General features: G+C 42.1%; 1 protein-coding gene across 2 annotated transcripts in view; it reads right to left on the bottom strand.

The window, feature by feature from the left end:
• Positions 1–4,566: 4,566 nt before the first annotated feature.
• The window catches only part of LOC142965101 (G protein-coupled receptor kinase 3), a 48,639-nt gene continuing 32,946 nt past the window's right edge, over positions 4,567–20,259 (bottom strand). For both annotated transcript variants that reach the window (XM_076105869.1, XM_076105955.1), the window contains 9 exons: positions 18,951–19,058; positions 17,819–17,885; positions 16,265–16,365; positions 15,908–15,974; positions 14,638–14,733; positions 11,975–12,137; positions 11,162–11,298; positions 7,766–7,879; positions 4,567–7,656 (listed from right to left, as the gene is read on the bottom strand). In XM_076105869.1, coding sequence (XP_075961984.1) covers positions 7,495–7,656; positions 7,766–7,879; positions 11,162–11,298; positions 11,975–12,137; positions 14,638–14,733; positions 15,908–15,974; positions 16,265–16,365; positions 17,819–17,885; positions 18,951–19,058 — 1,015 coding nt within the window. In that variant the 3' untranslated portion in view covers positions 4,567–7,494. The remainder of the gene's footprint in view (positions 7,657–7,765; positions 7,880–11,161; positions 11,299–11,974; positions 12,138–14,637; positions 14,734–15,907; positions 15,975–16,264; positions 16,366–17,818; positions 17,886–18,950; positions 19,059–20,259) is intronic.

Raw genomic sequence — 20,259 nt, 5'->3', positions numbered from 1 at the left:
GGTTTCAACGGGGGAGGGGGGTGGGTTCAGGAGTCGTGGGGGGGGGGGGGGGGGGGGGTCAGGGGTCACAGCCAGATGTGATGTCAGAGTGGCGGTGTGTGTGTGTGTGCGCAGAGAGAGACAAACAACCTGATGAAGGAGAGACAACAGTCAAAAATAATGTCAATAATAAACATTTCATTCCTTCAGATCAAATCAGTCAGAAACACAAGCATATGTTTGCATCACTTTGTGTCCATCGAGGCCTCGTTCTGTAAGAAGCTTCATGTTATTATCCTCGTCTGCTGTCACCATGATCTGATGTCATCAATCACACCTTTATGAGCTTTATTAAACTCGTCCTAATGTTGTATTTCATGTTTTAATTTGTTTATTAACATGTGATGAATATAAGTTCTGACTCGTTTTTAAAAGTGTCTTAGTTCAGAGGTATAAAGAAAACACTTAAATGAAATAAAGATAATGAAGTCAGTCGGCTGAGGCTGAAACGCTCCAGAGAAAGCTAGTAAGTGGCTGTTGAGTTAAGATTTCTGTCTCAAACTAACATTTTACATGTTTGAAGTGCACAAAACAAAGAAACACTTTGAAGTTTCTATTGATTGCAGACTAATAATCAAGTAAACTTGCCTTCTTAAGTCTTTCTTCTCCATTAAAGCACCCACACTGTTCTTCTAAAAGGTCCTTAATGACGTTTGATGCTGGTTATTCTACTGTTTTAATATTGTTAGACCTTTGTGCTTCCTTTGATACAGTACAGATCTCTGAATATTAACATTGAGTGCATTGATTACCTGTGGAGTCCCCCAGGGCTCTATTCTGGGTCCTTTATTGTTCCCTCTAGGTCAAGATATCAGTTCATTATTTCCCTGCTATGCTGACGATCGTCCGCTCTATATATCCGTCTCGTATCTGTATATCTGACCTCTTTTGTCTGCCCGGCAGATATAAAGTCCTGGAGGACTTTTACGTTTATTGAGTTGAATGTAAAACTGAAATGATAATTTTTGTTTTCTCTTCAAGTACGAAAATAATACAAATATCAGACTCTGATTTCAGACGGTGAGGTTGTAAAAACGAAACAGATTCGATGAGCTCAGACGCTAAATATGATCAACAAAGCTCAAAGTGTACAAAACTAGCAGCTAGCAGCTCACAGGAAGTGATGCGCTAAAAGGGGGCGGGTGAGGGGAGGGTGCCATGATGACAGTTATTTTGCACGGCAGCTGTTTTCTCACGATGTCTCGTGCTCACGCAATAATTTCGGGAGCATGTGACACAAAACTCCATCTTGTCAATTAATGCGTCTGTGTCCGAACCAATCAGCAGCCTGGGAGGAACTACTGGCAGCTAGGGGGCGTGGCTTGTGTGTGTGAGGACGAGAGGCGACCTCCTGAAGAGGTTAGCGTAGATGCTACAATAGCATCGGGTCATTCAGAACTGGAGAGCAAAACTTTGTGTTCAGATGAACGATTAAAAGTCGATAAAATAAAAACAATCGACAGAGACGACGAACACGGATCCCGGTTGGTGAAGCTTCTCCTTGTTGGAGTCACGGATGTCTCTGGTATTTGTAGAATAGTAGCTCATCATGAGCTCATACTCATACAAACGTTCTACACTGCAGCTTTAAGCTTGTAGATGTGATATTTAATTAAGCTTAAATATCGTATCGTAAAACATCCACTATTAACGGATTGGGTGGTGGGAGGGGATTTTTGATTCTGACCTAAACTAACCCTTTCTGAAACAGAAGGCGGCCATCTTTTATTTCATTTCAGTGCACAAATCTTTTAAATCACCATTAAAGACTAATTTATACAGATTTGTTTTTCATTTAGTTAACATTACTCGATATGTATCTAATGCCTCTCGTGATGTGTCATTTATTCTGTTTTATCTGCTCTTAAGTCGACATAAATTAAAAAAGGTTTAGACCAGCGGGTTTCCAACCAGACGCCTGTTTAGTTTTCTACTTTCTCGTCTTTTCATCGGACGCTGAGCTCTTTGAGATTAAATATTTATCCTCGAGGCTGCATTTAAAATCAGGGTCACACAGGATGAAACCACATCCAGACGAACAGTTGCGTCGGTCCGCTGTAAACAACTCCACAGCTAGTTTGAACATGACGAGGAACTTAGCCAATCAGAACACCAAAAACACCAAAACACTGATATCTTTAAGCTTCTTCTTCCTCAACCTAAACATTTCCAGACTGAGCAGCAGGACTTTCTTTAAACTGTAGATCTCACACATGAACGGACACATGAATGACCCACGAGGAGTCTCTAGAAACGCCCTCTGAAGAGAAACTATAAGAAATAAAAACCAGCGTTCTGGTTCCTTCCGTCTGAAACCACAAATCAAACCCCGGCTTTGGGCCTCCGTCAGCAGGCCTTCCTGCCTCACCTCAAACCCTCTAGACATGAAATAATATTTCATTATCTGTGAATATGGACAGAAAACAAACGTACCTTCAACAACAAAAACAGCTAAAAGATCCGGACGGTTAAAGACAAAATCCTGAGAGTCTCACCGACACACAAACACACCGAGACACCGACGCACCGGACTGGGACACCAAGCAGCAGAGTCAGAAATAGAGTCAGACATAGAGTGACACCCTGCAGCCAATCAAACGCCGGATAACAGGCTATAAATAGAGAGGGGGGGGGGGGGGGGGGGGTGAACTGTTTGACACCAAACAAGAAGAAGAAAAGAAGTTCATTAAATCCATAATGAAACTATTGTTTATCATCCGATAAATGTACAATAAGACTTTTATTTTGTAAAAATGGATGAAGTAAAAGAGAGGGGGGGTAATGGACACCGGCTGTTCGTTCACGGCACAAGTGCACATGTGCAAAGCATCAGCTGTCCGGTTTGATTGACAGCTCCAGCTGAGTGAGAGAAAGGAGGAGGAGGAGGAAGAAGAGGAGGAGGAAGAAGAGGAGGCGGGAGAGGAGGAGGAGGAGGAAGAGGAGATAGAGCATCACCAGCTTTTTGGTTTCTGAGATGTTTCGTTCGTAGCGAACGTGTTTCCGTGTTTGTTGACGTGATTTCATCTTTAATTCAACGCTTTGGTTAAATCGCTGCAGAAGTTTCCCATCAGCCTCAGCGGTTCCGTGTTGATTCTGATTATTCATTATTAAATATGTTTATTAACTGAACACTTGAACTCTATTTAATGTTTATTCCAGCATGAGACATGAATAATAAAAGAACGTGATCGAAGCATTTATTGAACTACAGACGGTTTATTAAGTTTTAATCTTAAAGAGTTTATAGATTTATTTGTCTCGTGTCAACATTTAGTAAAAAACTTCTCTGTAAATGTTTTAACTTTTACTGAAGTAAAGGTAGAAATACTACAATATAGAAATACTACAATATAGAAATACTCCAAGACAAGCTTTATTATTATACAATATCTACTTTTCATCACCAACAAATATAAATATGAGCGTTTTAATGTTCATCAAAGAGGAGCATACTATACTATACTATATACTTTGTATACTACTACTTCGATAAGAAGTATAGTACTTCATCATATCACTTAAACAAGTTTTTTTTATGTAAAAAGTATTGAAAACTGTAAAAGTGAAGTATAAAGTAGAATAGAACTTCAGAACGATGTCGTCACAGAGTTTACAGAACGGTCCAAACTTTAAATATGAAATAATATAAAATATTATTTATTTATTTTAATCACACGTCTGATCTCTTCTTTACTTACAGGACGGAGCTTCTCTTCTTCTCCTCTCCTCTCCTTCTCTTCTTCCTCTCCTCCTCCTCCTCCTCCTTCTCCTTCCTCTCCTGACGGTGAAGCTTTGAGGAAGCGACTCTTTGTTCAAGTTTCACCAAAAACATCTGCAAACATCTGGAACATTCTGGGAGAATCTCAACACTTCGTTTCCTCTCAGTGGTTCAGGTTCAACTTCTCAGGTTCACACGTTAGACTTCATGGAGGCTCGTTAACGTTTAAACATTTAAATAAACTCATAGTTTCGTGTTTCAGATTGTAATAAATTAAACATTTAAGAAATCCTGCGTCAACGTTCATCATATTTATAGTCTCTTGTACATCGGTGCAAGACGTAGAAGGTAGTAATACTACAGTGTAGAAATACTCTGTTACAAGTACAATTCATGCATTTAAAGTTTTACTTAAGTGCAAAAGTATTAGCATCAAAACATACTTCAAGTACCAAAAGTAAAAATCTCGTTATGCAGAATATTATCAGTTATCAATTTGAATGACTTTATAAACTGCTGGTAGTTTAATCTACAACACATCATTCATTAGTTGATTAATAGTATTAATCTGTGAAGTAACCGGTAATAAAGTTAGTGCAGTAAAAGTACAACACGTGTGAGACGTATACAAGTACCACAAACCGTATTTAAGTGCAGTACTCGAGTATTTAAGCTACTTTCCATCTCTGAATAACAAACAAAAGAACATTAAAGAATGAAACCAACAACTTGAAGTAAGGTGTAACGTGTGGACATTAATAAAAGTATAATGTTTGATAAAGAGAAAGAACGCAGTCGTGACAGGAAGCGACACGGAAAAAGGATTTTATTGATGAACTGTTTTTACAAGCAGTCCAACGCTTCTACCCGTCTCCAAACAAACATACAAATCATCAAAATAAAATAAAGTTCATAATAATCATGGAATAATATCAATTATAGAATCGGTATAATCAGAACCTCGATGGCGATAATTACCCAGAAGCCAGTAGTATTGGTGTGTGTGGAACAGAAAGTCGGAGGAGAGTTTGTGTTTGTTTTGCTCTCCGCACGCAATAAATATGAAAGAGCAGAGAGTCCTGTATTCAAACAAAAATAATCATCTGGAACTCGCCGGTACGATATCTAAAGTCTTTATGTGCAAGAGTCTGAAAGTCTTCACCACAAACAAGTTCATCACCAAACAGAGAAGCGCTCCTCTTCTACATTAAATCTTTAAATAAACCTAGAGAGCATCTCCTCTTTTCATATACACATATATTTATATATACTTCTCATTCTCCTATATGCCGTCCTCTTTATTCTCCTTGTTTTCTCCTTTTTTTTGTATTTTTATTCGTCTCGTGTGACCACCGAAAATAAAATAAAAGCGCGTACAGAGAGACGTCACATGACGGACAGACGGGGTGTGAAGACATTTAGTAGAGCTGGCAACGCGGCAGAGCACACACACACACACACACACACACACACACACACACACACACACACACACACACACACACACACACACACACACACACACACACACACACACACACACACACACACACACACACACACACACACACACACACACACACACACACACACACACACACAGAAAAATGTTTGGTCACAGTTTTTTTTGTCTTTTTTAACCCTCTACCATGTTTGTTTGTTTGTTTTGAAAAACAAAGTTCAGAGAAAACGGAGGCTTCCCATTGGTTCCTCTCAATCAGCGACAGTTATTTGGCACATTTAACAACTATTGAGTAACACATTTTGGGCAAAAAAAAAAAAAGGTGCAACATCATAACTCAATGAAAACAATAAAAAACCATTTTGGTTTACAAAAATAAAAGTTCACCTTTGAGAGACTCTCTATAAGACGATCGTTTCTCCTCACGACTGGTTCAAAGGCTACAAAGAAAAACAGAAAATCAAAAACCCTGAAATCAAAGAATGCATCAACAACTCAACCGTGAAGAAGTCCAGATGAACAGGTCTCTTCATCATCATCATCAGTGAGGAGGACTCCACCCTGAACCACGCTGACCACATGAACACACGGCTTCTTCTTCCTAAACATTAAAATACACTAAACTGCATCTTTATATTTATTTTACAAAATAAACTTTCAGGTGTCAGCTTCTACAATGTGACAATTTGATGCTTTTATTGTGACATGTGACGGATTTGCTAGAATAAAAAAAAGTTATACGAAAAACATCCGTGTTTTTTGTCTATTTTAAATCGACCACATTATCGGATTAATTAATGATAAAAAATAATAATTAGTTGCAGCTTCTACTCAGCATCAGTTTGTCCTAAGGCATTCTGGGAAATGCAAGCCAACTCAACCGGTACAGAACTACATGCAGATGAGGCAGGGTGCGGTAAATGAGTGCAAAGAAAAAAAAAAAACGAATAATATTTAAACCCTTCATGTTGATAAAAATAAAAACACCTGAAATGCCTCAAACATCAAAGAGATGATCCAGAAAGAAATGCCTGAAAGAAGCTTGTGATTGGTGAATGTGAGGGTGGGCGGGTCCTTTACATCAGCTTCGTCTTCTTCTTCATGTCGGCTCAACAGGAAGCTGTGAACCTAACGGGGGGGGGGGGGGTTCAATCAGTGTTGATGATCAACGTTCCTTCTCTAAGATCTAGTTCATGTTCCTGTGAGAACGTCTGGAGCAATGCATCCTGGTACATGTAGTTCATTACAGCAGGAGGATCGCTGGACTACATTTCCCATCAACACTTGATCGCACCTCCACATAAAGAAAGAAAGGCGGCAAATTTTTCTGGTTTCTGGCCTCCAGGTGTTCAAACTGGTACGGTCCAACTGAGGTAACAGCCTGTCTCACCCCCCCACCATTAGCACCCTCCCACCACCAAAACCACCACCATTAGCCCCTCCCAACACCACCCACCCAGCAGGAAATCAAGCCTCCTCTTCTTCTCCTTAAGCAGACAGATAATAGAACACTGGAGATACACACACACACAGAGAGAGACAGAGAGAGAGAGAGAGGTTCTATTTACACTCAGAGTCCCCCCCCCCCATCTGTAAGTGTAGCCTTCATACACAATAGTCACACGTTGTCCGTGGTTACCCGTCATATCCCCCCCCCCGTGGTCCAGTTCTTCGCCCATTACCACAGCAACCGGCTCACACATGATGTCATCGGCCAACGGAATCTCAGTCTCCATGGCAACAAAAGCTGTACAAGAGCCAATCAGGAAAGAGTCCGTAGCTCGTTGTACTTCCTGGTTGTTGTTTTCTGCATTGGAATGATCACCACCCCCCCCTCCAGGGCGACTCAAGTAAATGTTGATGTTGGCACTTTATGCACTTCAGTGTGGGGGGGGGGGGGGCGGTCGAGCAGCGATTATTATTGTTTAAATTTTTCTTTCTTTCAGTTTTTACCTCTCGCAGGAATACGCCCCCCCCCCTCCCCCCGCTTAAGAGGCCTCGTCAGCGGGGGGGGGAGGGGGAAGTCAGTCATCATGCAGGAGGTCCTTCACATGCTGAGTCCTCCTCGTTTCCTTTCCTCCTCTCTCTCCGTCAACTGGCAAGGTCCCATGGCAAAAAAGAACTAAACGATGTCGCACCTATGATTGGTCGAGTGTGTGTGTGTGTGTGTGTGTGTGGCGTCAGGGCAAATATCCTGATGAGGAGGGGAGGAGGTGGGATGCAGTGTGTGTGTGTGTGTGTGTATAAGGATGTATACATGTGTGTGTGTGTGTGTTCACAGGCCGTTGCTGTTGCGGTGTGTGAGGGGGGGTTTGGAGAGCTCCACCACTCCGGCCCGACCCTTCCCGATGACTTTGGGGGCTCGACGCAGCAGCTTCTGGGCTTCTGTGAACGCGTCGGTCAGCTCCTTCTTCCACTGCACGAACTCAGGGTCGCTCTGCGCACACACACACACGATATTAAAGGATGAATATTAAGATTATTAAGAGATAGAGGGATCAGGTCTTTCTCCTGGGGAGGGGGGGGGGGGGGGGGGGGGGTCGTACCTCACACTGCAGCACAAACTGCTTCCCTCCTTTGATGCGCAGCAGGATACATTTCTTGTCTTTAATCTGCGTTTCTTCCACCGTGACGATCTGCTCCATCGTCAGCAGGTTTTGCTGTGAAACAAAAAGATTATAATTGAGCCATCGAAAATGAGCAAAGGTGAAGAAGAGCAGCATGCATCTGAATAGAATCTATATGATAATCATTTATTATTCTACTTGTTGTGAAAATTAAGACCATATCTAGACTGAGGAGGAGTGACGTAGAGACGCCGTATACGTCTCTGGTAGAGACCTGTCAATCACTGTGTAGCCCCGCCCTAAAGCATCCCCTGCTTTATGGTCTGTTTGACTCTAAATGGACCATAATGTACTAAATGAACATCATGCTGTATTGAAGAAGACTTGAAACTAGAGATTGAGACCATAAACTCATGTTTACAATGTTTACTGAGGTAATAAATCAAGAGAGAAGTAGAGTCATTTTCTCATAGACTTCTATACAACCAGAGGAGTCGCCCCCTGGTGGTCACTAGAGAGAATGCAGCTTTAACACATGAAGCTTTGACTTCTCTTAAAGAACCGGAGGTTCTCTCCTGACTGGTCCTTTAGAAGTCAATGATGCTAGCAAGAAGCTAACGTTTAGCCGTCCAGAGATCAATCACTGCTCATGCTTTGTTTTACGATCATCAAACATTATTTATCGTAAAGTGGAAGACGAACGAACGAATGAATCAGCTGATCGGAGGACAGTTTAGACGTTTCCATCTGACGGATTTAAAACGACAGGAATTCGTAGCCGTTACAAAAACTTGAGACGTGAAGTCGTATTTATTTTTTAAACGAGCAACAATTTTGGACAAAAACAAAACAGACTGTGTGAAAAAGGTCTTTTAACGTGATATTACATTTACATTACATTACAGTCATTTAGCAGACGCTTTTATCCAAAGCGACTTACAATTCAGAGTCTATCACATTTCTACACCGTAGGCACAGCTACGGGAGCAATTTTGGGGTTAAGTGTCTTGCTCAAGGACACATCGACATGCGACTAGCGGAGCCGGGGTTTGAACCGCCGACCCTCTGATTGAAAGACGGCCCTGCTATCCACTTAGCCACAGCCGCCTATTAACACAATAAAGACTTAAATGTAGTTTAAAAAATAAAACCTTTTCACAAAATCTCTCTTATTGTTAAGATTAAACTAAAATAAACAGCATGTTGACTTAATATGATAAAAATGTACGCGGACATCTGAATAAAATACTTTGACTCGTTTAAAGACTGAAGACTCAGTTGTGACTTTAACAATAAAAACAATAAAAAGTTGACAAAATGACATCATCAGAACTTGTCACTAAACAATATTAACCCTTTGAACCGAGAAGTGATGGAAGATTTATTAACATTATTATGAGGAACTAGAGGAGCAACGGATCATCAGACTCACGGTTCAGTCCCAGAAATATCATTTAAACGACTCTGAAGTCAGTAAACCATCAAAAAAAAAAAGTATTTTACTTTGTTATAGTAATTTATAGTGTTTTATTCTTCATAAAAACACACAATGCTGTATAATAATGAGCTTAGAGCTCGTGTTAGAAGTTAAACATCATAATTCATCTCTAATATCTGTTTTATATTCATGTGAAAACATCTCCTTCAAACTACTGGATTTATTCTAGTTCATCACCAAAACTACATTTTACAGATGACATGTGAACACATCATGATAAGGTTATAATGTACCTTGAGCCAGTACTCATGTTCACTGAGCAGAGCCTGAAGGCATCATCATGTAACTGAAGTGAACCTCTGTTGGTTAGCTGTTAGCGGTGCTGCTAACGTTACTAGCTCTCCTCCTGTTGGTTAGCCGTTAGCGGTGCTGCTAACGTTACTAGCTCTCCTCCTGTTGGTTAGCCGTTAGCGGTGCTGCTAACGTTACTAGCTCTCCTCCTGTTGGTTAGCCGTTAGCGGTGCTGCTAACGTTACTAGCTCTCCTCCTGTTGGTTAGCCGTTAGCGGTGCTGCTAACGTTACTAGCTCTCCTCCTGTTGGTTAGCCGTTAGTGGTGCTGCTAACGTTACTAGCTCTCCTCCTGTTGGTTAGCCGTTAGCGGTGCTGCTAACGTTACTAGCTCTCCTCCTGTTGGTTAGCCGTTAGCGGTGCTGCTAATGTTACTAGCTCTCCTCCTGTTGGTTAGCCGTTAGTGGTGCTGCTAACGTTACTAGCTCTCCTCCTGTTGGTTAGCTGTTAGCGGTGCTGCTAACGTTACTAGCTCTCCTCTGATTGGTTGTTTACAATGAAACATGATCAGAGATCAGAGACAAGAAACACATGTTCTACTGAATATTGAAAATTATTCAACTTTATTTACACTCTGATGGTTAACGGTACACCGTGAGGGGGATCCTTATGGTCCGTTGCTCCACTATGAGTCAAGACGTCAGGGTTCAAAGGGTTAACGCAGCTCTAAAAGCAGCTCCTCCTGTTGTTGTCTAACAGCTGGTTTAAAGACTGAAGCTCACTACGGAGTCTGAAGCAGGGAGGTGGACTACAGCTCTACACCGTCTGCACAAAGACTTCATCCACACCGCTACGTCTTCCTTCTGAAGCGCCGAGCGTCCACACTAGAGCCTCTAAAGCAGAGGCCATTGGTCAGGAAGCCACGCTATCATTAGAGCTTTGAGGAGGACGACTTTCCTTTTCTTATTAATACTTATTTTGTTCTGAACAACTATTGTGAAGTTCACACAGAAACCGTAAAGGAACAAAAACATAAATGCTCTCCAGTACGACGAAGAGCTACGAGTGAGAGACGTGTGACCACATCTATCGACCCGTAATCTGGTAAACGTCTCGTCTAAGTGTAAATCTGATGTGTGAGTGAGAGACAATAAGACCTGCAGCGTTGTGACCAAGTTTAAAAAATAAAACGTGTTTTTGTGGAGTGCTTGTGTGGGAAATATATACATATAACCAGTACTATAATACTCTGTTGTATTTTCTGTAACAAAGCAACCGATCTACTTCCTGTGTGTATCGTGATATTCACTCTCAGGCGTGTCGTTATGGGCGGACATCTTTCTAAAGCGATGCTGAAACGCTGAGGTTTCTAAAACGAGTGGACGGAGGTCGTTGTTTTAAAAGGAAAACGTATCCGTCTGGATGAAGACAAAGACGGCTGAGGACACAGCGGGGGAGACCTGGACCTCTGTGAGGACACTCACCACGTCTCTCTGCATTTTAAAATGTTTGAGCCACTTCTCCTTCAGTGTGGCATCGAGGACAAACAGAGAGACAATGTTCACACACAGAGAGACAGACAGACAGCAGAGCGTCCTCTCTTTCGGGACAGACGGACATGAAAACATGACATGAAGACATGACTCACCCGTGACTCCCCCTCCCCCCTCCACTCCACCCGGTTGGGGAACAGGTAGAAGTAGCGGCGCTGCCACTGGGTGAGGAACGGGTTCCCCAACTTCAGCATGTAGCCGTGCATGATGCAGTCCTTACCGAAGGCATAGTCTGTGTGCAGAGAGAGATAGAGACAGACAGACAGAGAGACAGACAGAGAGAGACACAGAGAAAGAGAGACAGACAGACAGACAGACAGAGAGAGAGACAGATAGACACAGAGAGAAAGAGAAAGAGAGACAGACAGACAGAGAGAGAGAGAGACAGATAGACACAGAGAGAGAGACAGACAGACAGAGAGACAGACACAGAGAGAGAGAGACAGACAGAGAGACAGACACAGAGAGAGAGAGACAGACACAGAGAGAGACAGACAGACAGAGAGATATTACCTCATATTAGTAGACAGAAACTATGTATAAATATATGAGTATAAACAATATGGTACAAACAATAACTACGCTGTGTATTTAAACTTATGACGTTATTTACAGTGTTGATGAAGCTGCTACAATGTTAGCTTAGCTTAGCATCAATCACACCAAATTCCAAGTTATTTCAGCATCTTTTGTATCTATTGTGATTAAATCAAAGCTAAACTGTTTATTTACGGTTCATTCAGCTGTAGTAAAGCAGCCGACGTGTGTCTTGTTAGACATGTATTACTGTCATGACGTGTGTCTTGTTAGACATGTATTACTGTCATGACGTGTGTCTTGTTAGACATGTATTACTGTCATGACGTGTGTCTTGTTAGACATGTATTACTGTCATGACGTGTCTTTACCCTCCTCGTGGCCCAGCTGCTTGTTCTTGGCCCTCTTGCGGGCCTCGTTCTTGTCCGTGTCCGAGTTGACGGCCTCGTAGACCGTCTCCGCCACCTCCTGCTGCCAGCGCTCCGAGATCACCAGAGGGAAGTTCTTGTAGAGCTCCTGGTCGCTGTCCAGCAGCTGCAGGACAGAGGACACTCAGCTAGTTAAACACACCGTATATATTATATATTTATTCATTAAGAGTTTGGTCAGTTTTAGTCGTGTTGTTTTTGTTTCTTTTAGAGCTCAGTTCAGTTTAAGTGGCAGCAGATTAGTGTTTTAATTGAAGTTATTATAATGAAATAAATGTTGTGATGTCTTTAGAATAATAACACCATCAGTGTTCAGATCCTTAGAAGACTCACTTTCACAATAAAGTTTGTCAGCGAATACGATCTCAGGGGAAAAAGAAGTGCGTCAATGAAAACAGGAAGTAGACTGATCAAGTATTGTGAGCAACTTATGTCGAGGGGCTTTTATTGTGAAAGGTAAGAACAGAAGAAGAACATAAAGTGGTGTCTTCACACTACGCAGCCTCAATGTTGTTTCACCTCTTTCCTAAATAAAATGGTCATATTTTGCACTACAACATTCCTGTTCTGTGTAAAAACTGTTATAAATAAATATATTGACGTGAAAATGAATATCAGGAAAAAAGCCCAATATGTTTAAAGAGCTAAAGACAGAATCTACAGCTGGACAACTTATAATTTATGATGTTCATCAGGATAAAACCAACACGGTCTTACAATAAAGGAATGATAATTATTGTGGGACCATTGTGGAGGCTGTGGTTTGTATCTCGCTGTAATAAAAGGCATCACTGCAGTAATCTCCTCTGACATTATTGATAAAGCGTGTTTCTGTTTTGGGCAGAAACATGCTGGATGAGTGTCGGGGGGGCTGCAGCTCTCTCATCATTATTACTCCTCTCGTCTGGGGAAACGTCAACAAACCTGTTTTCGTCTCTTTTATTTCTCCGATAGCGCGTCAGAGGATGGACAGCCGTCGGTGCAGCAACATTAACGTTAACGATGGGAGGAATAAGAAATAATAACGGGTTGCTTTAAATTGCTTCGATCCATAAACAGCCCCGCTCGTTATTCTGGAGCCCAACACGTCGGGAAATAATGAAGACCTAGAATCTAAGAACTAAAGTACCGCCGCTCTGAAAGAATGCAGCATTCATGTGTTCATTCATGTGTTCAGACACTAGTGCGTTTAGTTTCATGCATGTGTTTATGTTTTTATCATTTCTGTCCTCATTTTATATTTATATGCATATTCATGTTATGTTCTCTTTGATATTATAAAGGTGGAGGCTTTAAATAAGCACAGCTGGCTTGTTGCCTCTTCCTGCACTGAGATGTTTATTCATCTCTGTTATGTTTGTTTATTTTTATTTTATTGTTTAAATTGTGCAAAATAAAAATGAAATAATAAATGTTTGAAAGTATTTCTATCCTTCAGCTCACAAAGAATATTTCACCTATGTATTTCACTCTACTTCCCGTTTGTCCTCCTTTTCTTGTCCGAGCTACGTTTCCTCTCGGGGGCAATAAAGAACATTTCCTCTGATCCTTCTTGATTGACAGTTTTTATGTTAAATGAAGCGTCTGCGTTGGACTCGTCTGCGTGCAGTGAAGGATGCTAGAGGAGGAGTGAAGGATGCTAGAGGAGGAGTGAAGGATGCTAGAGGAGGAGTGAAGGATGCTAGAGGAGGAGGAGTGAAGGATGCTAGAGGAGGAGGAGTGAAGGATGCTAGAGGAGGAGGAGTGAAGGATGCTAGAGGAGGAGGAGTGAAGGATGCTAGAGGAGGAGGAGTGAAGGATGCTAGAGGAGGAGTAGTGAAGGATGCTAGAGGAGGAGTGAAGGATGCTAGAGGAGGAGTGAAGGATGCTAGAGGAGGAGTGAAGGATGCTAGAGGAGGAGTGAAGGATGCTAGAGGAGGAGTGAAGGATGCTAGAGGAGGAGTGAAGGATGCTAGAGGAGGAGTGAAGGATGCTAGAGGAGGAGTGAAGGATGCTAGAGGAGGAGTGAAGGATGCTAGAGGAGGAGTGAAGGATGCTAGAGGAGGAGTGAAGGATGCTAGAGGAGGAGTGAAGGATGCTAGAGGAGGAGTGAAGGATGCTAGAGGAGGAGTGAAGGATGCTAGAGGAGGAGTGAAGGATGCTAGAGGAGGAGTGAAGGATGCTAGAGGAGGAATGAAGGATGCTAGAGGAGGAGTGAAGGATGCTAGAGGAGGAGTGAAGGATGCTAGAGGAGGAGTGAAGGATGCTAGAGGAGGAGTGAAGGATGCTAGAGGAGGAGTGAAGGATGCTAGAGGAGGAATGAAGGATGCTAGAGGAGGAGTGAAGGATGCTAGAGGAGGAGTGAAGGCTGCTAGAGGAGTGAAGGATGCTAGAGGAGTGAAGGATGCTAGAGGAGGAATGAAGGATGCTAGAGGAGGAGTGAAGGATGCTAGAGGAGGAATGAAGGATGCTAGAGGAGGAATGAAGGATGCTAGAGGAGGAATGAAGGATGCTAGAGGAGGAGTGAAGGATGCTAGAGGAGGAGTGAAGGATGCTAGAGGAGGAGTGAAGGATGCTAGAGGAGGAGTGAAGGATGCTAGAGGAGGAACGAGGAATCACAGCGTTACCTTGATGCCCTTCGTGTCCTCCTCGTCAAAGGAGCCGATGTCGAAGGCGTCGGCGGCGTTCACTTCTCCCCGGGGAGGAATCAGAGGAGGGGGGTACTGCAGAGGGGGAGGGAGAGAACACAGAGAGGAGGAGAAAGAAAGATGAAGTGACAAAAGGAGGAGAGCAAAACAACAAGGCCACAGTCCCACAGCAGTGATGGGGTAACCATAGCAACTGTAACTGTACCGGACGAATGGCTCGTGAGGAGAGAGACCAGCTGCTGATGGAGACCACGAGATTATTATCATTACCAACAACTAATCAACACCTTTTCTACAAGAGGACCCTAGAGATCAGCTGGTCTCATGTCGTCTGATTACGATTGAAAGTAGCTAGCGCCAAGTCATGCGTTCATTTGCATATCAGTGATGTCATCACGCATAATTAAAGCTTAAAGAGGTCGTGTCAGCTGACTGAGAGAGAAAAAGTCGTGGGTTGAGTTTTTTTCTGGAACGGGTTACAAAACATTAAATATATTTATGATGGAAAAAATAAATTGCTAAATTTGTCGCTCGTTGCTTTTTTAGAAATAACGCCGGGAAGATGGTTTTAAAAGTCGCCGAGTTAGCAAAACTGTGTTCTGAGTCGCACCCAAATACATAAATATAACATACATATATAATAATATGAATAACTATAACCAAACAAATTAACATTCCATTACATGTCTCATGTTTCACATTAATCGTATTTTTAAAGTGGGAACACTTTTATTTCCTCCAAAAGATAAAACGATAAAAGACAATATTGAGTTAATTCATTATCTTTTGATGGATTATTTGAGTGTTATGTGGCTTTAAATCTGAAAATCGTCGCATACATTTGTAAATCCTCGTAAAAGACACATTTTGTTACCAGAATTTATACTTAAATTACGTTTTGTTTTTCTACAAATCATGTAAACTAAACTAAATGACAACTAAGAAGTCATTTATTACAACAAAACATGTATTATTATTTTCTTTTTATCACTAATTGATCTAAAAGGGTTTTTGAGAAGCTTTGGAACCTTTTATTGATATAAATTCAAATTTAAAGAGGCAGACAAACTCATTGATCTCTTTATGACCACATCTAATGTGTTGAGGCTGAACTAACATGTCTATTCGTTTCAAACGCAGAAGTTTTATATATATATATATATATATATTTTTTTTTAAAGGCAGCTTCATCGCTCACAAATGTTTCCGACCAAAACAATTAAAGAAGTTATTTTCGATGCCGACTCACCTTCTGCAGGTAAACCTGCTGCCAGTCGATGCCTTTGAAGAACTGATGCTCCTTCACCTCCAGGGCTCTGAGGCAGAAACATGGTGTTAGTTCTATGTTTCGCCACTAGGTGGCGGTGTTTGCCACATTTCTCTCCCTCTCACAAACACTTGTGTTCATGCAGACCGTTCTTTTCGGGGTTGTGAGCTGATGTGAAACGACATCGTGGATCAAATTAGTTTCTTAACTCAGCGTGTAGCGGATCATCGGCGTCCGTCTCCTCCGAGTCGTGAACCGCAGCCTCAATGAGCACATCTAGACTCCGTCTGACTGATGACTTTGTGTGTGTGTGTGTGTGTGTGTGTGTGTGTGTCGTACCCTCGGCCCTGACAGCCCAGCCTCTTGGATACGTCTCTCTGCAGCAGCCCCTCCAGCAGGTCTTTGAGCTCTGCAGTGAAGGAGTCTGGCAGCTCCACATTCTGTGGGAGGGAAAAGGGGGAAGGGAGGGAGGGTGGGAGGAAACAAGGAGGAGAGAGTGAGACCGGGGGGTTAGCACCTTTTATTACAGGACACAGGTTTGATGCTTTGGGCCTAATCCTCGGACAAAACTACCTCCTCAACATTTATACTGTTCTGTCTGTCCTCATGTTTTAAAACAAGGTAAATAACTGTAATCAATAATGTGTGTGTGTGGGGGGGGCAAAGCTGCTGCTATTGATCTTGTTGGACTACAATAACTAACTTCCTGTAGTTTTTTTAGGACACGTGCCTGCACCTGTCTGTCTCTCGCTCTGCTTTACCGGACGAGGTTCTACGTCTAGAAGTGCCGTCTATCTGAATGTGTTCCATCCGTCTCTTCCTGTTCTGTCATGTTTATGTAATGAGACCATTCATCACGTTCAATACACAATAAGACATATAGAGAGGTATTTTTAGACACACACACACACACACACACACACACACACACACACACACACACACACACACACACACACACACACACACACACACACACACACACACACACACACACACACACACACACACACACACACACACACACACACACACACACACACACTAAAGGGATAAACCAGATTAAGTGGCTGGATTAAAATTCTAATCTGGATTTATTGTGATATGAAAGATCAGACTCTCTCTGTCTAAAGGTCCTGCTCGGCCAAATAGTGTGTGTGTGTGTGTGTGTTAGTGTGTGTGTATACATGTGTGTGTTAGTGTGTGTGACGCGTTTCACTGACGAGCAGCAAATCTGTCCTGATGAAAAAACACAACATGTCGTCTTTCTGCAGGACTGTGATGTGAAGAGAAGAAGAAGAAGAAGAAGAAGAAGTTGCTCCCTCTAGTTCTCTCTACTTCTAGTCATGATGGTTCTGTTTCCAGAGAGGAGCAGGACTTTTATTTTGAAGTAAAAATCAAGACCACAGAGAGAAACACACCCCGAACCCTTTAGAGTTCAGAGGGTTAAAGTGAGCTCAGAGGAACTGCGCCTCCTCTTTCTGCACTGCCAATTTTAAATTGAATTAAAAAATACACAGAAAATTCAAAACAGATGAAACTGTAATGCCTTGTGCATTCATTTAATTTAGGTTCTCTGAGTAAACCTGTTCTGGATGTGGCTTTACATCCATCTGACCGCTCCAGCTCGGCTCAGCTTGTTTCTGTTAAACGCCTCGTCTCCTTTGTCTTCACATGACACAGCAAAGAAAACACTCCGACACTAAAAAGACCACCCGAAGAAACAAAGACCTGAGGACCCTCAGAGACCCTCTCACAGGCTCAGAGGATCCTCATCAGGTCTCTGTTCACACTGAACGGTGAACAGGCCAAACCCACTCCGTGTTTACATAAAGACTCCTGTAATATGTTGCTGCAGCAATGACTTGTGGGTAACGCGTGGATGTGTCTTACCATGGTGAGCGTCATGCGGTCAATCTCATGTTTGTCTTTGGTCTTGTGCTGCCTGAAGGGACTATGCCTGAGCAGGAGACAGAGGAGAGGATTATTAGTAGTATTATTAAACAACAAAGAAGTATTCAGATCCTTTACTTCAGGAAAAGTATTAATACAACACAGTAAACATTCTGTGAGGTACAATGACTGTCTGACATCAAGATAAAGAGGTTCTAAATATAGCGTTAGACTGATATTGATTCTTTTAAGTGTGTAAAATACGTCCACAGCAGTACATCGAGCGTGTAGAAGTACCTCATACAACCCCACTTCTGAACACCAGTACTGTCCCTTTAAGAGGAGCAGTTTGATCCTCAGAAGTCTGTTGAAGCAGCAGAGCATCTCTACAGACTTGTGAGGAGAAACACCTCGTAGAGCTCCAGTGAGGCAGAGAGCAGCTCTCCACTTAGTGAGAGCGATCAAATGACCACCGGCCAGCCTCAATGGGAGAGAAGCTGCTTCTTCTAATTATTCAGCCGGAGACAAAAGACGGGACAGGATGCTGATCAATAAATATAACTGTGAACTTCAGAAGATGAAGCTAAAGCCTGAATACAGTGGAGCAAGAAAAGGAGCTTGTTTGGGTTTATTCTGCAGACGCATGTTGAGTTTGTTACGTGGTTAATTTTGTAGCTTTTGTAATGAGGAGGATTGTGACTTCAATATCAGAGAATATTTGAGTTTTTTTAAACCTTATTTTTCTAGTTTTAGAATTCAGTGTTAAAACATTTCCATCCATCTCTCCAACCTTTCACCAAACACACACTCCTCTTTAAAGTATTCAAACACACTGGAAACATCAATGGACAGAAACGTCACACACACTCACACACACAATTTCTGACCTACTGGGCCCTGACCTCTGGCATTTACACACTCCAGATCAAACAAACACACACACACACAGAGACACAAACAAGATCAAACAAACCAAACAGTGGACAGAGGAGTGGATTCAAAGAGGATGGAGAGAAGGGAATGAAAGCAGAAGGAGAAGAAGGAGGAAGATAAGGAGGGGAAGAAGGATAAGGAGGAGAAAGGGAGGGAAGAAGAAAAAGAAGAGGAAGGAGAGATTATCTGGAGTAGTTACCCTCGGAGGAGCTTGAAGAGCATGCAGCCTAAAGAGAACCAGTCGGCGCTGCTGTCGTAGGCCGTCCCCTTCTGAAGAACCTCTGGAGCCATGTAGCCGTGAGTTCCCCTGAGACACACAAACACTCATTACTGCTTTACAGTAACTCTCCGTACAGTCGTTCACCCGGGATTAATATCAGAGGAGGCGGTGGGTGAAGATGTAATAACAGTTATGGTTGTTCTGGGAGGTCGTTTAGATTCTGGTAAATTAAAGGAGCTGCTGAGGAGAAACACAACGATGCTGCAGGAGAAACACGTGACCGTCACCACCAGCAGGCTCACTCATTCTTTATATTATTTAGTTTTTATTATTATTGTTCTTTTTAAAGTGGCAACAGAAAACTTTCCCCCGTTAGCGTTCCATCACTGCAAGAAAACGTGTTCTTTGTCTCGATTATCAAACGGACAACGAGCCATAGATGTTTGTTTCTGGCTGCTAGTGTTAGTGCATGTTAGCCAACATAGCTAGCGTTAGCTCGGATAGCTATCAATAGCAACATGGCTAACATTAGCAGCAAGAAACTTTTGTGTCAGAAACAATCACAGATGTTTGTTTTTGGCTGCTAGTGTTAGCGTTAGCTTGCACAGCTATCAATAGCATCATGGCTAACATTAGCAGCCAGAAACAATCACAGATGTTTGTGTCCTGGCTGCTAGTTTACGGCTTCCTCCTCCTTCCTTCCTGGTTTGTTTTCTGGTTTGAGCAGAGTTTAGTTTAGTCTACTAAACTAAATAACATCTATTAGTAAAGAGACTTTCTCCAAAATAAAAGCGTCATTCAGACACACTTCATAGTCTCTTTTAATTTGAAAAGCTACTGAAGGGTTGAGCTGACCTGACAGATCGATCATTAAGTCAGTGAGCTCACACCTTGAACGTAAAAGTAATGAAAGCGTTCTGATCCACATTCAAGAGGAAACATGTTAAATTATTCATATCAGTTTCACATCAATCAACTCAGAGTGCTGCTCAGCTTTACTTTGGAAGGAAGTGTTGCAAACAGATTGTAGCGCTCTTGATTATTAATGCAGTAGCTTCTAATATCCCATCAGAGACAGCTCTCCTCACAGTGATGTCATCTAATGTGTGTGGAGATGTTATTAGCTGATGAATCAGATATGTTTGGCAACACTGTTTCATCCAAGTGGAAGTTTGAATCATTTCTTATACTTTTGAGGACAAAACTATGATAAAACTGAATTATACTGGTTTATTCTCCATTAATAGTCTAATTTCTTCTTCATATAAACACAATTCAAATGATTAGG

The sequence above is a fragment of the Anarhichas minor genome, unplaced genomic scaffold (assembly GCF_050575085.1).
Source record: "Anarhichas minor isolate MPS153535 unplaced genomic scaffold, ASM5057508v1 ptg000002l, whole genome shotgun sequence".
Classification (NCBI taxonomy): domain Eukaryota; kingdom Metazoa; phylum Chordata; class Actinopteri; order Perciformes; family Anarhichadidae; genus Anarhichas; species Anarhichas minor.
Note: the sequence above shows the minus strand (reverse complement) of the source record. Positions and strands in the feature narration are given on the sequence as shown.